Here is a 27,392-nt window from a genome sequence, read left to right as displayed (position 1 = left end):
ATGGGTAAGTTCCAAAATTAGCGAAATACAAATTCAAGTACAAAGCTGAAATCAAGTTTCAATAAAGACTTGTAAATTAATTGCACAAATAGTTAATAAGAATTAATTAAATAAATTAAGAAGCAAAATAATTTGTTAATTAAACCAAATGCACAAGGGGTGTACCAAGCAATTTCCTGCATAGTAAATTCACAAACTTGTCATGGTTATACTTGTAGGTTCAAATAACAAACCCATACTGCATCACACTTCACAAAAATTAGCACCTTTGAACATCTCACAATAAACTAAAATAGAGAAAAAAATGTATTTCATCAACTGAGAAAAATCAACGCATCACGGTATCAAAAAATTCATTGGCCAACATAAATTTCAATAACACATTCGTGAACCACCAAACCATTTGATGATGAGGAAAGATACAAGGAGGTGGAACAAGATGAATAATATTCCTAATTTCATGGATGTATTATAGAGACAAAAGTGATTAGGGGCGAGAAAAAACACGGAAGGAAGGAACTAACCCTTTGATGCCTGGGTTTGACCTCCTAGTTGGGCTTACAGAAGCAATGATTAGAGGGAGACGAATCTGAATCGTCAAGCAACAGTGGCCTTGCGATGTCGATAAAAAAAGGACATCGGTGGCCTCTGAAGTGAATCCCCAAAGAGATAGAAAAGGAGAGGTTGATGACAGAGATGATTGGTGGTTTCACAGTGACGATGCCTTCACGGAGAGCTTGGAGGCAGTGGCTATGACGATATCAAGAGAAAAATGGTGGCGCTATGGCATGCCAACGGGGAAGGGGTTGTCGAGAAAGTAGCTTTTCTCGCTTTCTGTGTCACAGAAGGAGAATGACGTATTTGTCGATTGAAAAATAAGGATTTAGTTGATGAGTCTTGTCCCATTTGTCTGTCTCCCTCCTTTCATTTTGATTCGATTCATCCATAATATATCATAATAAATTGTATCAATTTACACCTACAAATATCGATAATTTCTCGCACTATATGGTTCTTATAAACCATTATGTAAGAGTGCTTGTGTACAAATAGCAGAACTCTTGCTCTGGAGCGTAAGATGTACGGTCGAGGCCTCAACGCCCCGCTTCTATCTCTCATCCCCACCGCCGCCGGGACTCCTCGCTTCTCCCCCTGCAACTTCTGCTTCTCTCTCTCTCCTCCGCCGCCCTCCGCCTCTATCGCCCCCGCCGTCCTCGACACTTCACTATCATCCGCTGCGTGCCCCCGCCTCCCGCCGGTAAATTTTACGGCGAAGCAGGCTCCCTGGACGAGGATCAAGAATTTTCTGACGACGATGATGGCGAGGAGGAGGAGGACTACGAAACTTCTACTCTCGACGTGGAAGCGCTCGAGGAAGAAGCACGATTCGCCGTTCGAGAGTATTCCCAATCTCTATCCCGTGATTTGAGAATTGGTACGTTTTAGCAACGCCCGGCCTGACGTATTCAGCAGAATAAAATATCAATAATGGGGTATCCTAATCCAACCGTTATAAATTTTCCGTCCAAGCTAACGGCAATAGGGAAAGTTTTATTGTACCTGCTTGGCATTCCCATTCTCGTGGGCCTTGCTTTCTGTACTAGAAGGCTGATTTTGAATTGCTAAAACTTCAAATCGGTAAATATTGAAGTTAAACTATTTTATGATGAGAACAGTTAGCCTGGAAGTGCGAGACAGCAAGTTTGCCCATCCGCCGTTATGGTTTGATGCCATCAATGCATAATCCCAATCATAGTGGGAGAGGCATGGCCTGTTCCCATGACACAACGTCTAAAGCTTTTGGGTTCATAGCAGAGTGACTAGAAAGCCAATATAGCATTCACCGCTCTTTACATTCCTTGATATATTGCCTTTTATTCGCATGTCATACGTGCACAAACACAAAGTCTATGTGTAAATTTACAGCACATAGAACAAGTTTGCTCACATCCAAAATGTAAAAATAGTTAAATATAATTAGTTAACTGTTACGAGAATGAGCCGTTTCTGGTTTCAATTTGTATTACCAACAATAGCCCTTGCAGAAGAAGTGGCAACTGCAACTGCTATGGCATCCTTTGTTCGCATGCGATTTCTACATGCATATGTATAACAATAAGACAAGCTTTGGTAACCAATACAAAACATGGACAGATGTTGGCAAACAATATATTTCTTTATAGCACACACAAATCTTTCCAAGAAAAATAAGTGGACCCATAGCATTCGAGATTAAGATTCTAACATCATAAATTTATAACTAAATGATAAACAAACATGCATAATCCATAAATTAAACAATCCAATTTATCCATGAACAGGTGCAGAAATTAAGAAAAAGAAATAGAAAAAATGCAGGTACAAAGTTGAAACACATTTAGTCCAATTAAGCTATCAAGTAAAAACCAGAACATAAAACACAAAAACCATATCAGGCAATTAGCACATAGCATAGATAGCATTGTTGCAAGAAAATCTCCTTTGATACCGGACATACTTGTTTTATCTTTGACTCCAACAGCTGCAGCTAGCATGCGGCCCCATGGTGTCCAATATAAAATCAGATAGAGAGGTAGCATTGGAATAGGACAGGGGGGAGGCCAGCAGAGCAGGTAGAGAAGGCTTGTTGTGAAGAATTAGAAAGAGGAAGACTTGGAAGTATACTCAGGTTGATTGAGGGATGATGGAGAGGTGGCATGCTGAGTGGTAGCTGCAGCTCCTTCTGATTTTGATAGAGTGAGTAGGGTGGCTGTGCCTTGTTTTGATATAGCGATAAAAAGAAGGTGTGTGATAGTGCAAAGTGCTGTTGGTGGTAGTTATTTGTAGAAGAGGCTAAAAATAATGTGGGGGTCCATGGTCTGCATTGTAGAAGAAGTGGTGATTTGGTTTTCTACTGCGTCAAAAAGAGGACGATTAACAAAAAAGATGAATGTGCAAAGCATAGCTTTTAAGGGAACACCTAAGTAAGAGATGGACATATTATCCGTAGATTTGATGCCTATTATATTAGGCTTGAAGTATATTGTTGCATTTATCCAATCAACATGTCTAATCTTATTAGGCTGAAAAGCAATACAATACACAGGGTGTTAGTGACAATAAATAAATCGAAGGATTCTGTAATTTGAAGCTAAATATTAAGGAGGGTGTGGTTATCTACATGCACAAAACATGTATGTACAATGATTAGTTTTCTACTCATCCTCTGCCATAAACTAAGAACATGATGGTGGAATTCATTTTAATCAAATAAGGACAGGTGATTGAGAAATAATATTAATGTGGGCAAAGTCTGCATAAAATTTATCTTCCAGTGCAGTGTTCTAATATAAGTAACATCCACCCCCGTCTCTCCCCACTTTTTTTTTGTTTTTCTCTTCTTAACTTATATTTTTCCTAATGCAAGTTGCTTTTTGATTATGTTTGGAACTTGTTTCAATTTTTTTGTTAATGAATTTCTATAAGAATGAAGGCAATTAGGTGGTTAGACCAATGTATCAATAGGTATTACTAAAGAAGAAGCACTGAAATGTGGAGAAGATTAGATTTGTAAAACTGTGGAACCAATCCTTGACTTAATTCCTCTTGACAAAGTAATTGCCATTCAGATTCATCATGGTTGTTGATATTTATGGTGTTTTTCATCTCATATGGGAAAAAAGTTATGATGTAGCCTTATGAATACCATCTGTTGTAATAGAAAACGGACAGGAGTAAATGCTTAGACCAGCAAGGATGGAAGTTGCTAAACATGATTGAAATTTATTTCTTGAACTTTCAGTGAAAATGGCTAAAAAATCTGCTACATGATTGCTTATATTTTCGCATTTTAGTCTTTTCTGATTTTTGGATTGTTCTTATTTGCCCAGAACTTTGATATGGAATATTGTGTTGTTTCAGAAGATGACGAACATAATCAAAAGGAAACTAGCGGAAGGCAGAATGGGCGTAAGAGTACTACTAGAAATGTCAGTAAGCAACTTCTCTTGGTTGTTTCTGTCAATTGCATGTAACTGGTTCATTTTGTTTAGCTTGGTTTATATTCTGGATAGTGATGTGCAGCATTAAGGATCTCTATCGATAATCTACTAGATTATTGTTTGTAAAGCATTTGAAAGATTCCAAGAGCACGTAGAAAACATTAGGGATGCATTAGTAGACTTTCTGGCATTTGGACGTGTGACTTGTAAGCTTGTGTGGGGCATACTTGGGAATATTTCGGTTTATCTGGCCTGCTGGAATGGCAGAATCATCTTGGACTCCTTTACTCAATGTGAAGAGCTTAGCACAGTTCTCCAAGGGCTTCGGTTGCTAATGCTTTTGGGGGTATTCTGATGTATTACTATTTGGAAATTGTTGGCCATTTAGGAGGAATGTGTTTCAGCTTCTCATTATAAACTACTGGAAGATTGGTAATTATGGTTTATTTAGCTTGAAGTTGGAGAGATTTCTTGAGTTTCCCCTTTTCTTGATAGCTAGGTTTTTGCTATAAATGTTGAGGGTGTAGTTATGTTGATTGACTTGGAAAACTTTAGAACAAAGGTTGGTTCAGCATCCTTGTAGAGACCAAAGCTAGGATTATGATTAAGTGGCCATGATCAGGTTTTCAACTTGTCAAATTGTGGCCATCTTTCAATGTCTGGATAATTTGATCCGCTACTTGGGTAATCAGGTAGTCAATTTGTTCAAGGAGTACATTCATAATTTCCAGCATTGTTAACCTATAGTTTTGTTTCTCTTGCTGTCTGGTTCTTTGTTGAGGGAATCTTAGCTTTGTGATAAATTGGCTAAGAGCAAACTTTTAACTTTTGGAATCATTGTCACTTCGAGTAATTGTGTGGATAATTTGATCTGGTACTTGGGTATGAGTGTAGTCTATTTTTAAGTTCAGGTATCATTTCTGGCACTGTTAACCTATAATTTTGTTTCTCCGGCTGTATGTTTCTTTCTCTTCTCATAAGGTATCCTTCTTGTTGCTCACATTATCTATTTACTAGAAAGTGTATATCTCTTCTGATGCAAGTCACGTAGCTAAAACCCCACAAGACCCGTTAAGTATCCATGGAGGTCCAATGACAAGGGCAAGAACCAAGAAAATTAGCGGAGCATTAAATGGGCTAATTGAATACATCTTAAATTCAAGCATCGTTCAAGATTCTAATATGCCCGAATTAAGTATTCAAGATAGTCAATGCTTTGTCAATGTTATCCAAGTCTCTGAAAGTAATCTGGGCTGATTGATTGATTGAGAAGATTTGGGGTTGATTAATTGATTGGTTGATTGACAAGATTTGCAAGATTTGGGGATGATTGATTAATAAGATCCAGTGCATAAAAAGGAATGGTTGAATATTTGACCACTTCCCTTATTTCCTACTTTGTTTTAAATCTTTTCTATTTTAGATAATTCTTGTTTCTTTATCAGATTATACTATTTTCTTCTTGTAATCAATTCCTACTATGCCTAGGATTTGATTTATTTCCTTCTAATTTAGAATTTGTGTTCGGCTATATAAGCCAATGTAACCTGAGAGGAATTTAGTTTTTGGATAATATTATTAGTGAGAGTTTTCTCTTTGGTTCTTTAACGAACTACTTTGAACTTCCCAAGATTTTATCTTGTGGCGTTCATCTTTGACTTATCACTCACAACTCTTCTCATCTATCTTGAGTGTGGCGTTAACCCTACCTTCTTATATTTTTGGTTTTTATCTCTTTATAGATAACGGGTCAAGGTCCTTTGTTTTATTTATTACGAATCTGTTTAGAACGATCCTTGGCAAAGGAACTATTTTTGATTGTCGGGTCTCACCTTCCTTCGTGGGGTTCACATCATTTGGTATCAGAACTTTGGCTGTAAATCAGGTTTGAACTATCCTTATTTTTGCTTTCATTGTTTATTATTTCTATTTATTCCCGCACCATTGTTTGTTCGTCGAGTCTGCAACTTTGCCTATTTCTTCATCTTGATTTGTTCAAGTTTTGTTATTTTCATTATATATAAAAAAAAAAAAGGTTGGAAAGTTGGGAATTCCAAAAAAAAAAAAAAAAAAGGAGTGGAAAGTTGGAAGTTCGAAAAGAAAAAGAAAGTGCGAAAATTGAAAATTCAAAAAAAAAAAAAAGTATAGAAAATTCAGAAATCAATTGAATCTGAATTAGTTGAAGTGTTGCTTGTCATCCAAGTTTTGATTGCATAAAGTGTGTATTTTGTCTATTTAGAGCAGTCGACCCTAGTTACATCAAAATTCGTATCTCCTTTTCCTTTGCCTTTCTTATTCATTGTTTCATTATAACTTTGTTCTTTCGGCTTCTTAAATTCTTCCTATTTTTTTCATCCTTTGCGAATTAACCCATTCTCATTCTTAGTGATCTGATTTGTTGAATTTGGATTGTTGCAAGGAAAGTTTTGATTGAGTTCATTTGAGTTCAATAAAGAACTAACAGAGGAGGCTAAAGAGTGGAAAAAGGCAAGAGAGTGTGAGCTCATAAGAGGGTAAAAGCCAAGTTTGAGAATACACGAATGTGAGTGCTATCAATCTTGAGAGGAAACACGTGAGGGAGTGTTTGTGAGGTTTCCTAACTTTATTTTGCAGGGTATTAAACATGTCTTGAGAGAATGAAGCTCAGGAAAATATAGATTTCAAACTCTTCTTTCAGTCCTTAGAGCAAAAATTTGAACGAATGGAGATGAGGTTTGTTGAGATAAATGAGAGAATAGATAAAGTTGAATCTAGTTCACAAAGGGGGCAGCCACCTAGAGCTCCTACTGTACAACGAAGAGGGAGGCATCCTCTTAGGTATGAATATGAAGATGACTATGGAGAAGACCTAGATGATGATGATTGTGCCTCTAATGTCAGTATAGGCCGATTTAGGCGTGGGAATAGAGATAGAGGAGTTAGACATAGAGAAAGGATTGATAACAACTTGGATAACATTAAGATGCAGATTCCATCTTTCCAAGGAAAAAACGATCCAAAAGTTTATTTGGAGTGGGAGACAAAGGTGGAAATGGTGTTTGCGTGTCACAACTACTCTGAATTGAAAAAGGTAAAATTGGCCACCGTAGAATTTACTGATTATGCTATTATTTGGTGGGATCAACTTATTTTGAACAGGAGACAGAATCATGAAAGGCCCATTGAGACATGGGAAGAAATGAAGGCTATTATGAGGAGGCGATTCATTCCAAGTCACTACTATAGGGACTTATTCTAGAAGTTGCAACTCCTTACTCAAGGCTCTAAAAGTGTTGACGACTACCACAAGGAGATGGAAATAGCCATGATTCGAGCCAATGTGGAGGAGGACCGAGAAACTACCATGGCCAGGTTCCTAGTTGGATTGAACCGTGATATTGCAGATGTGGTAGAATTACAACATTATGTTGAGTTAGATGACATGGTACACATGGCCATTAAAGTGGAGTGACAATTGAAGAGAAAGGGGTCCACACGAATTGGGCAAAATTCGGGCTCTTCAACATGGAAATCGAATTGGAGCAAAAAGGATGAAAAGCCTAATTTCAAGCCTAAAGTCGAAACCTCCAACACCAACAAAGATGGAGGAGCACCAAATAAGGTAAAGTTTGATACTCTACCTCCTAGAAATAGAGATATCAAATGCTTTAAGTGTTTGGGGACAAGCCATATTACATCTCAATGTCCAAACAAGAGAGTGATGATTCTGAAAGATGATGGTGATATTGAGACAAAAAATGAGTTTGATAATAAGTCCATGCCACCTTTAGAGGATGCAAGTGGCATTGAGTACCCGGTTGATGGGGAGCTCTTGGTGGCAAGGAGAGCTCTTAGTGTGCAAGTCAAAACGGATGCGAAAGAGCAACGTGAGAACATTTTTCATACTAGATGCCATGTCAACGATAAGGTATGTAGCATGATTATTGATAGGGGGAGTTGTACTAATGTGGCTAGCACTAACTTGCTTGAAAAATTGAATTTGATGGAAGCATCCTAGGCCGTATAAGCTACAATGGCTGAATGATTGTGGAGAATTTAAAATAACTAAACAAGTGTTTATTTCATTCTCAATTGGAAAGTATATAGATGAAGTTTTGTGTGATGTGGTGCCGATGCATGCCGACCATATTCTTTTGGGGCGACCATGGCAATTTGATAGGTGTGCAATTCATGATGGTTACACCAATAGATTCTCCTTTGTACATAATGAAAAACCAATTACTCTTGTACCCCTATCCCCAAGACAAGTGTATGAAGATCAAGTGAGGTTAAAAAAAGAGAGTGATAAGAAAAATGAGAGTGAGAGTTCAAAAGTAAGAGAAACTGAGATGATGAAAAAAGAGAGTGAGAGTTCAAAAGTAAGAGAAACTGAGACCTCGAAGAGAGAAAAAGAGAGCAAAAAAGGAAAATGAGTTTCGGGTAGTGAGGAAAGAAAATAGAGAAAACAAGTGAACTTCTATGTAAGGGAGAGTGAGATAAAAAAGGCTTTGTTTCTAAATCAGCCTATGATTGTACTTTTGTACAAAGAGGCTTGTTTTAGTTCTAATGAACTTAACCTCCCTCTACCTAGTGTTGTTGTTTCTCTTTTGCAGGAATTCGATAATGTATTCCCTGAAGATCTACCTATTGGCTTACCACCAATAAGGGGAATCGAGCATCACATTGATTTCATACCTGGAGCATCAATTCCAAATAGACCAGCCTATAGAAGCAATCTTGAGGAGACTAAGGAACTTAGAAGGTAGGTTAGTGAGCTCATGAAAAAGGGGTATGCGCGTGAGAGCATGAGTCCTTGTGCAGTTCCAGTCTTGCTTGTGCCTAAGAAAGATGGTTCATGGAGGATGTGTGTTGATTGTCGCGCCATCAACAATAGCACTGTAAAGTATCGACATCCCATTCCTAGATTAGATGATATGCTTGATGAATTGCATGGTTCTTGTGTCTTTACCAAAATTGATCTTAAGAGTGGATATCATTAGATTAGGATGAGAGAAGGTGATGAATGGAAAACTGCATTTAAAACAAAATATGGATTATATGAGTGGTTAGTTATGCCTTTTGGATTAAATAATGCACCTAGTACTTTCAAGAGGCTAATGAACCATGTTTTGCGTGCTTTTATCAGCAAATTTGTGGTTGTCTACTTTGATGATATTTTGATTTATAGCAAAAACTTAGGTGAGCATGTTGAACATTTAAAACTTGTTTTAGATGTTTTAAGGAAAGAAAAGTTATTTGCTAACCTCAAAAAGTGCACCTTTTGCATAGATAGGCTTGTATTCCTTGGTTTTGTTGTTAGTGCTAGAGGAATTGAGGTAGATGAAAAAAAGGTTAAGGCAATCCAAGATTGGCCGACACCTACAAGTGTGGGGAATGTGAGAAGTTTCCATGGTTTGGCTAGCTTTTATATGAGATTTGTGAAAGATTTTAGTAGCCTAGCCGCACCTTTGACTGAAGTTATTAAAAAACATGTAGGTTTTAAGTGGGGTAATGAACAAGAAAAGGCATTTTGTTTGCTTAAGGAAAAACTAACTAATGCTCATTTGCTTGCTTTACCTAACTTTGCTAAAACCTTTGAAATTGAATGTGATGCTTCAGGAATAGGTATTGGAGCTGTTATAATGTAGGAAGGACGTCCCATTGCTTATTTTAGTGAGAAGCTAAGTGGGGCAGCCTTAAGTTACCGTACATATGATAAAGAGATGTATGCATTAATTAGGGCATTGGAAACTTGGCAGGACTATCTTTGGCCGAAGGAGTTTGTGATTCATACGGATCATGAATCTCTCAAGCATATAAAGGGGCAACACAAACTAAACAAGCGACATGCCAAGTGGGTGGAGTTCATTGAAACATTTCCTTATGTGATCAAATACAAGCAAGGTAAGGAAAATATTGTAGTTGATGCTTTGTCTTGAAGGTACGCCTTACTCTCTATCTTAGATGCAAAAATATTAGGTTTTGAGTACATTAAAAACTTGTATGTTGATGACTCTGATTTTGGTAATGTATTCAATGCATGTGAGAAAATGGCGTTTGAAAAGTTCTTTAGGCATAATGGTTTTTTATTTAGAGAAAGTAAGTTATGTGTGCCTAAATGTTCTTTGCGTGAATTGCTTATTCGAGAAGCTCATGGTGGGTGGTTTGATGGGGCATTTTGGTATAACTAAGACTTTGGATGTTTTGCATGAACACTTCTTTTGGCCACATATGAAACGTGATGTCGAAAGAATTTGTGAGAAGTGTGTCACTTGTAGACAAGCTAAGTCTAAGGTTAAGCCTCATGGTTTGTATACTCCTTTGCCTATACCTAGTGAACCCTGGATTGATATCTCTATGGATTTTGTGTTGAGTTTACCTAGGTCAAAAAGGGGTCGGGATTCCATATATGTGGTTGTTGATAGGTTTTCTAAAATGGCACATTTCATTCCATGTCACAAAACAGATGATGCCTCACATATTGCTGACTTGTTTTTCAGGGAGGTTGTACGATTACATGGCATGCCAAAGAGTATTGTCTTAGATAGGGATGCAAAGTTCTTAAGCTATTTTTGGAAGACTTTATGAGGTAAGTTAGGAACTAAACTTTTATTTTCTACTACTTGTCATCCACAAACTGATGGTCACACTGAAGTAGTTAATAGAACTTTATCTACTTTGTTGCGTACTATAATACAAAAGAATTTGAAAACATGGGAAGAATGTTTGCCGCATGTTGAGTTTGCATATAATAGGAGTGTGCATTCAGCAACTAAATTTTCACCTTTTGAAGTGGTGTATGGTTTTAATCCATTAACTCATTTGGATTTAACTCCTTTACCTATGGCTGAGCGTGTTAATTTTGATGGAAAGAAGAAAGATGACTTTGTTAGGCACATCCATGAAAAGGCTCGCCAAAACATTGAAAGGAGGATTGAACAATATGCTAACCAAGCTAATAAGGGGCGCAAGAAAGTTTTATTTGAGCCGGGTGATTGGGTTTGGTTGCATATGAGGAAAGAACATTTTCTTGTTCAAAGGCGTTCAAACTACTTCCACGGGGAGATGGACCATTTCAAGTACTTGAAAGGATCAATGATAATGCTTACAAGTTAGACCTCCCAGGTGGGTATAATGTCAGTGCCAGCTTTAATGTTGTTGATTTGTCTCCATTTGATGTAGGTGATGATTTGAGGACAAATCCTTTTCAAGAGAGGGGGAATGATGCAAGTCACGTAGCTAAAACCCCACAAGACCCGTTAAGCATCCATGGAGGTCCAATGACAAGGGCAAGAACCAAGAAAATTAGCGGAGCATTAAATGGGCTAATTGAATACATCTCAAATTCAAGCATCGTTCAAGATTCTAATATGCCCGAATTAAGTATTCAAGATAGTCAATGCTTTGTCAATGTTATCCAAGTCTCTGAAAGTAATCTGGGCTAATTGATTGATTGAGAAGATTTGGGGTTGATTGATTGATTGGTTGATTGACAAGATTTGGGGATGATTGATTGATAAGATCCAGCGTATAAAAAAGAATGGTTGAATATTTGACCACTTCCCTTATTTCCTACTCTGTTTTAAATCTTTTCTATTTTAGATAATTCTTGTTTCTTTATCAGATTATACTATTTTCTTCTTGTAATCAATTCCTACTATGCCTAGGATTTGATTTATTTCCTTCTAATTTAGAATTTGTGTTCGGCTATATAAGCCAATGTAACCTAAGAGGAATTCAGTTTTTGGACAATATTATTAGTGAAAGTTTTCTCTTTGGTTCTTCAACGAACTACTCTGAACTTATCAAGATTTTATCTTGTGGCGTTCATCCTTGACTTATCACTCACAACTCTTCTCATCTATCTTGAGTGTGGCGTCAACCCTACTTTCTTATACCTTTGGTTCTTATCTCTTTATAGATAACGGGTCAAGGTTCTTTGTTTTGTTTATTACGAATCTGTTTAGAACGATCCTTGGCTAAGGAACCATTTTTGATCGTCGGGTCTCACCTTCCTTCGTGGGGTTCACATCATCTTCAGGGATGAGTTTTTATTTAATGGTTGACAATTTCCAAGAGATTTGTCAAGAAACATACGGGAAATGCTTAATAGAATTTTAAATACTTGAAATTTGTGAACTCTGTTGATTTTTATTTTTGGAATACATTATTTAATGCTGGAAATTAAATTTTCTATTTTCTTGTGATGCAATTAAACTGGGTTTCTGTTTGATAATGGAGCTTCTGGAGTATATATCGGATACCATCTCTGAAGGCGCTTCAGGATGACTCAGGCTATTTCTTGTGGTGGCTTACTACACCTTTCTAATTCTGCAGATCCCTGATAATCTTCTCCCGAAGGTTGCCATTGTTGGAAGGCCAAATGTTGGTAAATCAGCACTATTTAATTGGCTTGTTGGGGTATTTGATTATTGACCTTGGAGTCTCTTTTCTGACTAAAATGCCTTTAAATTTCTATTCTAAAAAACAGAAATTTGATCTTTCAGTGTTGTTATTTTCTGTTTCACACTCAAATCTTTTTTTCTTAATCTTCTTTTATGTTTTTGCTCTATATTATCTTTCAGGGTAACAAAGCAATTGTAGTGGATGAACACGGGGTCACCAGGGATCGCTTGTATGGTCGATCCTTTTGGGGGGACCATGAATTTATGGTAGCAGATACTGGAGGTGTTCTGACAATCTCCAAGTCCCAGGCTGACGTTATGGAAGAATTAGCTATCTCAACAACCATAGGTATGGAGGGGATTTCACTTGCCACCAGAGAGGCAGCTGTTTCTAGGATGCCTTCAATGGTTGAGAGACAGGCTACTGTAGCAGTGGAAGAATCATCAGTCGTTATATTTCTTGTTGATGGCCAGGTATTATGTGTCACCTTATGGATGTCCAAATTTCACTGGTAATAAAGCTTTACTTTTTAAAGAGATTTACTGTGTTTCTCTTTCATTATTTTGTTCCTCTCCTGCTATTTTCCTTCAACTTAATTAAGAGTAGAATAATTAGTAGAAGATGTTATGGGCCTGTTTGATGTTTTTTTCAGCTCAATTTGCTTTCTTTTTGCTATTTTTGGGGCCAAACATTACAGAACTTTGAAAATTTTCATATAGTTTTGATTTTGCTTCATAACGAACTTTGAAACCTGTTAAGCAAGGTTTTGTTATTTTCTAAACTCATGGTATTTTCTTTTCAATTGCTTGAAGACATGTTCCTTAACTAGTTCATAAAATGTGTTATCTTGAGCTTTATATGCTTATAAGACCAGAAAACACTTTGTGGAACCATAAGCAAATGGGCATACAACTACAATTTTTTTAAGCTTCTGGAACTAAAACTAGCACAGTTTATGAAACTATAAGTAGACACAGTTTTTAGAACCAGAAATATAGTTTTACAAAGGTTAAGCTGAAGGGGTTTTTCACTGCTTGGAAAACATCTGCTGGACCGAGCTACATATGTCTATTGGTCTTGTGGATGCCTCATTAGTTGATCTGCAGGTCATCCTTGGTAGGTTCATAATGTCAAATAAGGCTGGCAGCATGTAGACATTGTAATGTAGGTTATCCCTTGCTAACATAAAGAACCGAAGTCTGGTTCATGAAATTCATCATCCCCTATGAATCACTCTTCTCAGGCACATAAAAATTCTGCAGCCCTTCCCTTTTGTCCCAATAATTGTTCATTAGACCTGAACTTGCTATGGGTTCAGTCAAGGGGTACAGAACTGTTGATCCTTGCTGGGATACGTGGAGTTCATTCTTCCTGTCTACCCCAAAGATTCTTGTTGCCTGGCTCCTAGAATTATTGAAGGTTCATTGGCTTTTTTGCCATGGCAGCTTTTTATAGTAGATTCAGAAATTGTGTAGGGCCATAACTATGATTGAATATGCTAGGAATGTCAAAGCAGTTGCAGGAACTCTTGCAACATCAGTGAATGGAATTAAATAGTCAAAAGTGGATTTAGGGACCTCTATCCTGGTCTAGGGGAAATAATAACTGCCTTGTTATTCCCTAGGGATACCTATCCAATTGAAATAGTAAGGCAATAGAAATAAATTCAGGCGAGAGAGTAGGTCGTGAATTAACTTGAATATTCTAGGAATTCTTAGGCTTTTTCTAGAGCTTGGAAAGTTGATGTAAAGTAAGGACCTCTATTCGTATGTCTGAAGATAATAATAACTGCAGATGTATGCAAGGAGATGATATTTAAAACACTTGGCTATGTTTCAAACTCATTCTCATCTCTTCAGTTGCTGCAGGAAGCACAATTAGCCTGATGGTCCTATTGTCTTCATGAGTTATATGTATGAGCACCATTACTGGATTGTAAGGGGTGCCCAAAGATGGCAAAATGTGGGTGTGCCATCCTATATGACTTCCATATGAGGTGTGGACCGGTGGTATCTGGAAAATGATTTTTCCTCTCCTCTAATTTTGGTTGAGTCATGCCAATAATAAGCATAGATCTATGTGGTATCCCAATTTTGAATCTATGCTGTTAGCACAAGCAGCTCTTAATTATGAATCAGCTTCACTAAGCTGTATTACACGGATTCTGTTCTCCCTGTGCACTTGTGTAAATGGCAATGGTAAGGGCTAACCAAATCCATAAATCCCATATGCAAATCTTTTTGCTTATCTATATAGCTTTCCATTAAGCATCTCAATAAGTAGATAGCTTCCATTGTTGACCAATCAAGCAGAAAACCAAATTGGTTTCCAAAGACCTTTTTCTCTCCGCCTTCTCTCAATTACCCTCTCTCAACCATCACGTGGCTCATTAGCTTGATGCCTTTTTTCAAGTTTTGAACATCTCTTTTTTTCTCATGAATAGGCACTACATGCTATCTCCACTCAAATAAGACATGCCTTTTGATTTAAGGATTACATTAAATAATTTTGTTAACGCAAAAAATGCCCCTTCTCCATGAATTTCCATGTTTGTAACAAAATATTATCTAGTCCAACCATGTTTGTAACAAAATATTATCTGGTCCAATTGTTTTATTATTTATCTTTTTTAATGCTTGCTTTATTTCGTTTAGACAAATATGTCCATAGAACATATAATTCCTATCCTTTTTAGAGTTACTAAGGGGTTGTTTGGTTGCAAAAAACAACCGCAATTTTGTAGAAACTTACTCCACAACATAAAATAGAAAATTAGAAAACTTGTCCAAATACAAAAAAATTTCTAAACAGAAAATGGAGATTTAAAAAACGTAGTTCTCAAAATTGAACTAAACTTGGGTCCAAATTTTACTTACTAATTTTGAGATTTGGAAAAATGCTGTTTTCCACAATTTTTTTTCCAAATCATTTGTATCTCCTTTCCTAATACAAGTTACAATTGCACAAAAGAAAAACCTATCAAGTTTCTCTATTTTATGAACATATATTCTAATTTTCTAAATTGAAAAATAGTTTTTGCACTTCTAACTTTTGAACGTGTTTTTCAAATTTTCTATAGAGAATGAAACTAGAGATTTTATAGATAATTGGAGATAGAAAACTAGAAAACATTGTCCACAACTGAACAACCTCTAAGATGCCCCAAGATAACACTTGTTTCACAAACTTCATTGAAAAGCTTTGGGAAATACTCCTTCCATCTCTCTTGATTGCTCCTTCATTTACTAGTTCTTTTTGGTATTCATCTTTTATATATTTCACTTGGTTCAAATACTTTTTTTTTCTTTCTCTTGTGTTGACTTTGCTTTGTTAGTTGCCTTCTTTGCTTCCTTCACCTTTTCAAATTTGAAGTTTTCTTCATCACAACATTTATGTAAAGTCTTGTAGCAAGCTATAGCTTTTGATTTTTTCTTGTACCTCTTCATTTTACCACAAAACTCTTTTTGGTTGGAGCTTTTCCCTTCAACTCTCCTAGAACTACTTTTGTTGTATTTCAAATGCTAGTAGCTATCTCAATCCAAATTTGGTTAGTGTCTTTTCCTGTGGTCCAATCTTTTTTGCCACATACTTTTTCTTCGAAAATGGCATGCCTTTTGCCTTTTAAATCCCGTTATTTGATTCTCACCCTATATTTTGTATCACTTTTTCCCCTCCTGTCACGGTGTGACAATGATGATTACCTTGAATTAGTGAGATTCAAGGGTAGAATGAAGCAAGGGAAGAATATAGAGAGAGAGAAGAAAGAGAGAGAATGTAGAGGGAGGATAATTGAGAAATTGTTCTATTGATTGTTCATTGCCTCTCCCACAAAGTTGGAAGAGTTGATATATTCGCTTGGGTGGGTGCGGATGCAGCAGATCGCTCCCCCTCCTAGCAGTTACAACCAAATCTTTTGTCCTTTTCCTAAGGCCTCACATGTGACCTTTTGATTCTAACAAACTGACAGTTGGAAATTGAAATACAATACTAATAACAATGTAACAAGAATCTTAATAGCAAGCAGTAAGGCAAAAGCAAAAATTAAAATAGCATTGTCGTGACACCTCCTTATTTTAATGTGGACGTCAAGGAAATGCCACGGCTCTTCCATGAATTTGGTACGCTCCTAGTCCGAAATGGATTAGGAGATGATTTTGGTAAGAACATAATAGAACAGAGTGAGGGAGAAAGAGAGTGAGAAGGAAGAAAGTGAGAGAGAGAGAGAGAGAGGGAGAGGTAAGAGAAGGAAGAAGAAGTTTCTAATATTCAATTCATTGATAATTCCCAAGCATAGCTTAGGAGAATATATACAACTGGTAGGGTGTAGGTGCTGCCGCAACAAATCCCTCCCTCATTCAGTTATAACCAACCTTTTGTCCTATTCCATATGACGACCTTACCTTTAGAAACCCCGGCCAAGGGAAAGTGTCAACAAGAATGGCACCTGCTGAAGATTTAGGGGGGCGCATGACAACTCTTAACACTAAGCATAATCCACATCACAAAGTGGTACAACACCTCCTAAAAGAATATAGACAACAGGGTCACAACTTTATATAAATACAAAGGACATGGTACAAGGAACATGAACAAAATGTCCACTATTACACATAACAACCTCACTCCCCAAAGATCTTCTAGCTGGAACCGCTTTGTACACATCTAGCACCCAACTCAGACACTGCTAGGCTCACCCTCTTCTTTAGCCTTTCCTTTGCCTGAAATGACGTAAATAAAAGTGAGTTACGAAACTCAGCAAGTGCATAAGAAAGAACAAGCAACAAGAGTAATAAAGTCAAGTCAAAACGGAATAAAAGAAAGCAAGGAACATCCCATACCCATCTATAATAGGACAAAAATAATCAAGTGTCAGGTTCGGTGGTTTTAGGCTTAAGATTAATAGTATGGTCATAAGGTCTCTTTGGTGGAAGGAAACTTGGCTCGGAAAATAGGTCCTTAAATTCAATTAACATGTTAAGAGAGTCAAATTCTTGTACCTGCCATGGCGTATGAGAACTACTGCCCACTGCCTCTGCCAGCTAACCCTTTTCTCCTTGCTCCTCGAGGGTGGATTCCATGGTATGGATTGAAAATAATCGAGTCACCTGTGATAACTTGTTCTTGAGCATCCTGTGCAGCCTCTTTCCCGAAATCATTTTACACATCCCTACTTCATGGTTGCCTACTAGGGTCTTCCTCCTCCCCTCCTTCTCAAATGTACCTCTATTTTATTGAAGTCAAAACTAATAGGACTGACCTCCTTCATCCAGTCCACCCCCAACATGATGTTACAACCTCCCAATTTCAAGAATCTTAAATCATTTACAAACTCTTCCCCATTCATCTCCCAGCAAAACCCCAAGCAAGATGATTGACTCACCACCTTGTTTTTGTTTGCTATGATCACCGACAGTGGATGTGAATTAGAGACTTCACACTGCAACTTCTTAGCCATGGTTTCATCCAAAAAACTGTGGGTACTCCCACTATCAATGAGTACCAATATTGGGACATCTTGAACTCTCCCTTCTACCTTAATAATCTTGCTATTTGCCAACCCCTTCAGTGCATGCAGGGATATCTCCCTTCTATCTTCTTCCTCCTTTTCCATACTCTCGTCCTCTTTTTCTTCTCCTTCCTCTTCAACTTCTAACAGTAATAATTGTCGTTTACATTTATGCCCCACAAAGTACTTATCCTCGCACCTATAACAGAGCCTGACTAAGTGTCTCTGTTCCATCATCCTTCCCCCATTTGCAGCTGGAGTCATTGTGGAAGGTAGGGCCAAGACATTCTTGCTACCTTGCCCTGTATCCCTACACATAGCCCTGTTTCTAGGTTTCCAGCCTCTGGCACTTAGCCCTCTCATCTGACTCCATTGTTTCTTCAACATGGCCTCGATAGTCATCTCCTGCTGCCTTGCACTATTGACAGCCTGCTTAACTGTTTGGGGCTGCATCATCTTTACCATGGGTCTCACATCTTCTCTTAATCCACTTATGAAATTTGATACAAAGTACTCTTTAGTTAGGTGGGGTTGGTGCATTACCATTAGCGATCTCAACTCCTCAAACTTCAGTTGATAGGTCTGGATTGTCCCATCCCGCCTTAGCTTATTGAACTCCTCGATCACATCCCTCAAGTCTCTGTCTCCAAATCTTGCTCAAAGGTCCTCTACAAATACATGCCAGGGACTCCCCTCCTTCGATGTGAGCCAACCCTAAAACCATGCACCTCTCATATCGTTCAAGTAAGCCGCAACCAAAGTTACCTTTTGTTGTTCTTGAACTTGATACAATGAGAACACCCTTTCACACCTCTTTATCCACCATCTTGGATTTTCACCCTCAAATGGTGGAATTTCCAATTTCGGCCTCGAAAAATTTGGTTAGGTCCGATTCGCCTGTACTCCATACCTCCTATTCTCACCTAGGGTCTTTGTATCTGTGGTTCCATGAATAAAAAAAAAAAAAAAAAGAAAAAGAAAAAGAAAAAAAGAAAAAAAGAGAGAATAGAAAAAATTGAAAAAGGCTGGCGGCAACAATTGCCACCAGTTGACAGCCTTGCAGCCACAAGGAGCAGCAACCGTGAGGCACAGTTGCCTTGCGGCTCGCGCAGCCTCACGACTGCATGCCGCGAGGCATAGTTGCCTCGCGCCTGCACACCGCGAGGAGCAACTGCCTTGCGGCAGTCTTGGCCGCAAGGCACACTGCCGCGAGGCCCAGTTGCCCCGCGGCTGCGTCGAAGCAACCTCCCCCACTTCTTTGGCTTGGCTTTAACCCATTCAGTAACTGCCACGTGTCGACACTAGCCACCCTTGAGAATCGTGCCCTATAAATACCCAGTTACAGGACATTAATGGGGACTTCCAACTTCGGTAAATTTTGTCACTTTGAATACACTTTTACTATTTTCGTGAATACTCATTGGGATCCGAGATTGACTTTGGCATCGGAGGGTCTTCGCGGGGGAAGATTCCCGCGAGCCCTCTAACCCATTTTTTGAGCTTCAACAGGGTCAAATCCTTGCGGCGAAGCAAAAAGCCTTGCGGCAAGACCTTGTGGCAAAGAAAAAAGTTTGCGGCGAGACCTAGCGGCGAAGGCAAAAACCCTTGTAGCGAGACCTAGCGACGAAGGCAAAAAGCCTTGCGGCGAGATCTCGTGGCAAAGGAAAAAGCTTGCGGCGAGACCTAGCGGTGAAAGCAAAAAGCTTGTGGCAAGAGCTAGTGGCGAGAGCTAGTAGCAAAAGTTAGTGGCGAGAGCTAGTGGCAAGAGCTGGTGGCAAGAGTTAGTGGCGAATTCCTGCGACGAGCATCCTAGCGGCGAAGGCAAAAAGCCTTGCAGCAAGACCTAACGGCGAAAGCAAAAAGCCTTGCGGCGAGATCTCGTGGCAAAGGAAAAAGCTTGTGGCCAGACCTAACGGCGAAAGCAAAAAGCTTGTGGTAAGAGCTAGTGGCGAGAGCTAGTGGCAAGAGTTAGTGGCGAGAGCTAGTAGTAAAAACTAGTGGCGAGAGCTAGGGGCAAGAGCTAGTGGCAAGAGTTAGTGGCGAATTCCTGCGACGAGCATCCTAGCGGCAAATTCCCTTGAGGCGCCATCTTTTACGGCAACCTAACCTCACCCGACAACAAGCTCGAGTGGACCCCACATCACAAATTTTAATTGTTGTATTTTGGCAACAACAGTATCGAACTCAAAGTCCAAAGTACCCTACTGACGTTGCTCCGCTCCTACTCTAGGGAATATGGGCTCCGTCCTTTCCTTGGGCGGAAATCTCGACGACATCCTCCCTAGTTGTTGTGATGCAAACATCCATATGAACATTTGCATCTGCTCCATCACCTGCTCACGCAACAGGGTACCTAGCTCTCGATTTTCTTCACGCCACCTCCCCATCGCCTGATCAATACAGGTATCCACTCCAGTACCAATCAATGACTCTAGGGATCCTAGCCTTGACTGCATCTCCGCCATGGCTGTCGTCACTTGCTACTAGGACTCCATTTGCTTCATTCTTGTCCCATCAGCCATTGTGTTGATATTGTAGTATCCACCCAGCGCCCAAGAGCGAGCTTTGATACCAGATTGTCAGGTCTGGTGGAACTGACTAAGGGATTCTGGATCAGTAGGCTGATCGAGATAGAGTTGAGAGAGGAAATCAAAGAGAAATCAGGGAGAAAGAGAGAAATGAGAGATGGTTTCAGAGAATTAAGTTGTAGTATTGCTTGGATAATTGAGAGAGAGAGAGAGTACCCATATATAGCTGGGATACTAGCCCCTCACGTGTTGTAACCATTTACATCATTAGGGAATGTACAAGCTGCCACAACAGCAACAAATTCTGTACCATCCCCTACAACAGCTAACTAACTCGCACCTAGAATCCTTTCTTATTACATTTAGCTCCTCCATTACATTTAATTGTTATACTACCCCTTATATCGCGCGGTACATGACATCAAGTAACTACATGCATGCTCTCCATGCCATATCATGTAATCAAACATATTCCTGTACCCATGGCGTGCTTTATAAGATATTCATGTGAGAAAAATCTGGGTACAATTTCCCCCACTCCATCATCCCCACAACCATAAGCAAGAACCCTCGAGTTTGTCAACCTGAGTATGCCTCAAGGTAGATTCTTCAGCCCACCTGAGTATGTCGGTCATAGTTGTATAGGATATATCCGAGCGGATCCCGTCTGCAGCGCGCTTTCCACTTCATACATCTTTTCCCCAAAATCATTTTCATGCATACGGAAATGATAACCATAAAACAATCCATGCTTCAACACTCTATTTATTATATGCATTAAGCCACTCACAACCCTTTTAAAATATATTTTTCATGCGCAAGTTTCATCCATGTATAAGGGATTCGAGTTCGGAAAAGGAAAAGAGGCATTTTTACGCACACAAAATAAGGGGGCAGCAACTGCTAACAGCTTATGGCTACTCTTATTCCGCAGAGTATGATTGTTTCCAATAGGCTGAGATGACAAATATTTTGGAGCATTATCACCATGCAAGGCACAAATAATTTTGCCAAACTGAGTCTTTATTTTAGCACAAAATGTTTGAAATATGGAAAACAACTCTAAACGACATTTCATTAAAAATATCCAAGTGCAACAAGAATAGTCATCAATAAAGGTAACAAAATAAGAAAAGCCTAAAGTAGAGTTAACACGACTAGGAGCCCATACATCTGTGTGAAAAAGAGAGAAAAGGGACTTAGCTCGATTGGGGAATCTACGGGAAAAATGACTACAAGTGTGTTTTCCACGTTGACAGGACTCATAATCTAAAACAGATAGGCTAAACTTGGAACCAATTTCTTGAGTTTAGAGAGACTCGGGTGACCAAGGCGATGATGGAGGAGTTTGGGAGGGGTGATGCTAGTGTAGGCTACTGGTGAACTAGGCCAACAAGATGGTTGGGACTGCATGATTCATGCTCGATGCCAATCGTCTGTCTCGTACCCTAGTCTTGTATACAAATAGAGTTATCTGTGATGGTGATTGAGCAGTTAAGGGTTTTAATGAGTTGGCTAACATAAATTAAATTAAAAGGACTACCAAGAACATATAAAATAAAATTCACAGATAAATATGAATTGGATGTGGTTTGGCCTATCCCTTTAACTGTAGTTTTGGTGCCATTGGCAAGGGTAATAGTGGACAAAGTATCAAAGTAGGTAAGTGAGAAGAAACAAAATTTATTACCACACATATGGTTAGTGGCATCAGAATCTAGAATCCAAGGACCAAGAGATTAACCTTTAGCAATGCAAGCAACGGGGTTACCAATTTGGGACCACTATGCGATCTGAAATTTCAGGAAACAGTCATATTTTGCTACAGACATAGGTATCAACTGTGAACTTGGCGGAGACGAGGCAAGACTAGGATCACTCTAAAACACATTAGCTATATTGGTAGACGACGCATGCAGAGCAGCAGGGCGACCGTGTTTCTTCTAGCATTTTTCTTCAAGTGATGACCCATTTTCTTGCAAAAGGTGCACTGTGGATGTGGACAACCATTATTACATCCTGTGTTTCCTCCTGAGTTGGAAGCTTGAGATATAAGAGTCGAAAATTCGAATGGAGGGGCAACAATAGATGAAGAGGATACATTGTGAGCACCTGTCATCTTCAACAACCTTTTAAAAGAATTCTTCATGGTAGGATTAGTGGAGCTGGTTAGGATTTGATGTTTGACTGCGTCAAATTCAAGTTTCAGTCTAGAGAGAGCAATAACCATGAAAAACTTCTCTCTATAATCTTTGTTTAGCCCGAGTTGTAGTAAGAGGGAGAAGAACATCAAATTCCTGCATGAGTGCTCAAGTTTGCCCTAGATAAGATTCCATGGAGGTCTCTTGCTTAAGGTTCTTGATTTTGAAAACATGGTATACAAGCATTGGATATCATTGGTATAACACTCTTCAGCTTCTTTCCATACTTTAGCACAAGTTTCAAAGGGGCGAAAGAGCTGCAAGACTAATAGATCAATGGATTGCCATAGGATATTGCACAATTGGGTATCGACTTGTTCTCATTTAGCCTGGTTGGTTGCTGGCACACTTTCAACCTTTGTGGTAAGATGATCGGTTTGGCCTTGTCCTTTGAACCACATTTTGACAAAGGCTGCCTATGAGAGAGAATTGGTAGACCCTATCAATTTGATAGTGGTGATGTTGGTGTCCCAAGGTTAGAGGTGACAAATGTTTGAGAGGTAGAGAGGCTTCAGGTATTGAAATGGGAGCACCAAGGGTTGAGAAGGTGTCACTGAGGTTAGACATGGTTCGATTTGGGGGTGCTAGAGGTTCGATTTGGGGTGGCTGGAGGCAGGATGATGATGGACGTGCCTACACGTGCCAGCGTATGGAGGAAGAAGCAAATTGTGTGCGTTGGCGTGCGCCTTCGTCGATGGCGGCATGACACCGGGGGTATGTTGATCAGAGGTGTTTGAGGGTGATGGCGTTGTTGGTTTTTGGAAAAGGCACCAAAAAATATGCCAACATGCTAGGTTTGTTGTGGGTAAAAAGTGAAAGAGCGAGGTAGAGAGAAACAATAGGGTTTGAGTGTCGCTGGAGATAAAGACACAGTGAGAGACTTTAGGGGTTTTCTGAACACAGTTCTGATACCATGTGAGAGTGAGTGGGAGAGAACTTGAGAGATTAACCTCTCAATTCTATTATTTTAGGCTACTTACAATGAATGAGGTCTAAAATTATGGAGACTAATTGAGACTAATTACCCCAATTATCTGCTAATTACCTGTTGACTATATACACATTCTACACATTCCTTAATATATGGAAGGAAATAAATCATAATAAATCTAACTTATGTTTTTTGGGGTTGTGGTGCATTTTGAAAATTTTCTTGGATCAATATTAAATTTATACTAATTAAATTATATATCTTTTTATTTTCAAATAAAATTTAATACTTTCATTGATGTTTTAAAATTTATCATGGTAATATTTTTCCAACTATTTCAGTGTTGTTATTGCATTCAGTTTCAATACTGTAGCAATTAATATTTGTTCAACTTTCAACCACAAAAACAACATAACAATAGGAAGGCCACACAAGAATAATAAAAGCCGGAGCAGAATACTAAAAGCCCACGCAAGAACAGAATGTTAAAAGCTGGAGCAGCCCTCTTGCGACAACGAAATGCCATGAAAGAACATTGAAAAAAACAATCGAAACTTCAAGGTAACGCAGAATAGTTGTAGGAGGTGGTTTGCCTACTTCTGGCAACCACTGTGTGAAAATAGATTGACTAAGGGAAGATCAACGCGCCCACACGCACGACTTGCTGCTGGCGCATGAGCTTCATTTGCAGTAGGTTGCCAGCGCGTGAAATGTCTGATTGACTTCCGACCACCACCGTCAGGTTTGCCTCTCTCCGATCTATGTGAATATGCTTTTGTATTGACAAAAAAAGACATTCTTCGATGACAAATCAATGCTAAAAGCTTAAATTTTTTGGGAATCACACTGAAAGTCTAGATCGCCAACAATGGTGATCCAGTTCAGGACCTAGAGTGATCTGGGTCACTTTCAACCCACAAATTGGGATGTTCGTCCGAATTCATGGTACCAGGGGTGGTACTGCAACCCTAGCTTCTATCCTCAAGGTATCTTGTACCAACCCCTCTAAACTATATGTTGAATTAGAACAATAAGACCCTATTCTATTTGTTGATTTTAGGCCATTTTCAGTTTTTCAAAACAATGAAAACGTGTTTACTTTCATATTTTCAAAAACGCATTTTCGAAAACAAGAAAATTTTTTGTAAAGAAAACTTGAAACAACAAAAAGTCGTTTTGGCTGTTTTCATTACAAACATGCTCAAAAATTTCAAAATGCGAAAAACGCTATAAACAAAAAGAATGCGTTTTCGATAATCTCAAAACGGACACTCAAAATACAAAACTGAAAACTGACATACGAAGAGAACATCTCCTAAGGTTCCCAATGTTTTGTCTGGAATGACTATTTATGCTAGGGTTATAGCAATCTTAAATCCCAGCCATTGATTGCAAAGGAAGCCTTCTACTCTTAGCCATCTATCTATATTAAAAAAGTCACATAACTACTTACTAAAGGTAATAATGTAAGTACCACCCATAAGATAAACAAATAAGACAAATAAAAACACTTATAAATCAAAGAATATGCTTCTGCATCAAGTTAGCAAGTGGAGAAGGTTAGGGCTGATCTTCCACTGCAGTGGGAGATGAAAAAGGAAAGAAGGAAAGCAGTAATGGGAAGTTGGGTGGGAAGAGGTGGGGTGGAGAAAGAAATTAAATGAAATGAAACTGAAAAAATGAAAGTACTTTTTTGGGTATGTTCATATTGTTCCAAATATTATCAAAATTTTCTAATCTTTTTCTAGAATGGAAACAAAGAACCAACACCATTTTCTGTTTTCGATCCAAAATCCTGAAAACAAAAGCTGAGAACTGAAAATGAAAGTTCTGCCAGCCAGGTCCTTGGTAATTCGCTTTTGTTTTTTGTTTGTGTTTCAGAATCACTCATCATTATCTCTACACACACTTTCAGAACTAGTTCTAATTGGAGACTCTGTTATATCTTGCTCCCACAGTTATTTCTGATATTAATAGTTATTTTTTTGGTCAAGTGTAAGGATTGTTCTTTAGTTTTATCCATGTGATTGCACTATTATCGAATAGCACATCTGCATTTGTTTCCTTGAAATATATTTGACTTATTATTTATGTTGTAGTACCTTTTTTATCATTCTTTTCTAACAAATTCTTGATTTCCCGGATTTAGATAAAGTTTTCTCATGACAAACATCAAACTAACTCCTCTTGAAAGCTAGAACTGTATGGAATAGTTATAGAATTTTTCCTAATTTCTGGTTTCTTATAGAGATCATCTAAGTACACTTCTAGATCATCTGGTTTTCTGTAGAAATCTGCAGATAATTCTTCTCTGTTATTCTCCTTCTGTTTCTTGAAGTTCCTATCTTAATGGTGCTTGCAGCAAGCTAAAGTGAGTGCAGCTTTTGGAGGAGAAAGCCCAAGTAATGGAACGGATTGTGAATTCACGTCATAATCAGTTCGATCTTTTACCTGATGGAGTTGTGATCTCCATATTCAACAAGGTATTGGATGCTAAATCGCTGTGCAGATGCTACATGGTCTCCAAGCGTTTTGCTTCCCTTGTCCTCTGTGTTCAGAATGTTTCTGTCACTGTACCCCGCAATATTCCCTACTTCATAGTAGAAGAACAGACTCCTGTTTCTGACTTCCTGGCTAGACTCAAAGATCTTATGTCTTTGGATCTCCAGTTACCTGTCCTCCATCACGAGGATTTGAGAGCGTCAGTGTGTCCCCTCCTTTATTGGAATGGAACCAGGTTGACTGCCAGCATCTCTGAGGAGGATCCAGAAATGGCTTGGTTGAGCCAATTAAAATGGAAGATAGCTAGGTTCGATAATAATATTGAAAGTTTTATACTTTTCACAGCAGAATCCCTTATTAGAAGTGAACTTTCGTTGAACTGCGAAGAAGAAGGAGAGGAGGAGGTGGAGGATGATGATAATGATTATTTTGGTATTGATGATTTTGGTATTGATGAAGAAGAAGAAGGAGAGGAAGATGATGATGATGTAGATAGAAGTGTGATGGATAGCCTGCTTGACTTATCAAAGGTGTTTTTAAACCATGCATGCGAGCGTTTTTTTATTCTTCTAAGTGTTCTAAAAAATAATCAGAAGCTTCAAAATGTTACCGTTGGGGACTCTAAGAAACAAGGTAAGATTTGTGTCTCTGGTGAACAACTGGCTAAACTGCGAGATTTAGCAATGTCAAAGTCACTTACCCCCCCTGGACCTGGAGCTGTTATCCCATCAAAATGTTTCTACACAAATATTTATCATGTGCCTTTATTGCAGTTGCCAAAATCCAGGTATGAGATAGAAGACGCAACTCTAGTTTTAGTGAGGCGGGCATATGATGAGCCAATGGCAACGAGGTCTACATATTATGGGGAGGGTGACATTTTAGCAGGTTCTTTTGATGGGGACGATGAAGGGGTTTATGGTGAAGCTGTGGAGAGAATTGTGAAGAAGCACAAATCCAGGATGCTTTTACTATCTATAGAGGAGATACCTTGAAGTTCTTTCTGTACCATTGGTGTTTATGGATCTCTCTCTCTCTCTCTCTCTAGCTTGAAGTTCTTTCTGGACCATTGGTGTTTATGGAACCTCTCTCTCTCTCTCTCTAGCTTGAAGTTCTTTCTGGACCATTAGCGTATATGGAACTCTCTCTCTCTCTCTCTCTGTGTGTGTGTGTGTTTGTGGTGGAATGGAACTTATTATTACTATAATAGCAAAGCTGCTGGTTGCTTTTGTTTTGCTGAATGCTGAACCCTGGAGTATGTTTGTTGGGCATTGTTGTTGTTGTCCATAAACATGGATAATTTTAATTAGAGTTCTTTTTATGGTTTATGTCATGTGTGGTGCAGTTAGAGGTGAGTAT

At 38.7% G+C, this 27,392-nt stretch overlaps 1 protein-coding gene across 1 annotated transcript; it reads left to right on the top strand.

Moving 5' to 3' along the window:
* LOC127810723 (uncharacterized) lies at positions 1-26,116 on the top strand. The gene is made up of 6 exons (XM_052350338.1): positions 1-4; positions 1,079-1,435; positions 3,901-3,968; positions 12,297-12,380; positions 12,545-12,838; positions 25,894-26,116. The coding sequence occupies exons 1-6, from the start codon at positions 1-3 to the stop codon at positions 25,963-25,965; spliced, it is 879 nt and encodes a 292-aa protein (XP_052206298.1). The 3' UTR covers positions 25,966-26,116.
* Positions 26,117-27,392: the final 1,276 nt, after the last annotated feature.

This window comes from Diospyros lotus, chromosome 1, assembly GCF_014633365.1.
Source record: "Diospyros lotus cultivar Yz01 chromosome 1, ASM1463336v1, whole genome shotgun sequence".
Lineage (NCBI taxonomy): Eukaryota > Viridiplantae > Streptophyta > Magnoliopsida > Ericales > Ebenaceae > Diospyros > Diospyros lotus.
Note: the sequence above shows the minus strand (reverse complement) of the source record. Positions and strands in the feature narration are given on the sequence as shown.

Excerpts from the sequence above, each read along its gene's own strand:
- LOC127810723 (XM_052350338.1), top strand. Across the intron at positions 3,969-12,296 it reads GTAAGAGTACTACTAGAAAT|ATCCCTGATAATCTTCTCCC; the intron begins GTCAGTAAGCAA and ends CTAATTCTGCAG. Across the intron at positions 12,839-25,893 it reads TATTTCTTGTTGATGGCCAG|CAAGCTAAAGTGAGTGCAGC; the intron begins GTATTATGTGTC and ends TGGTGCTTGCAG.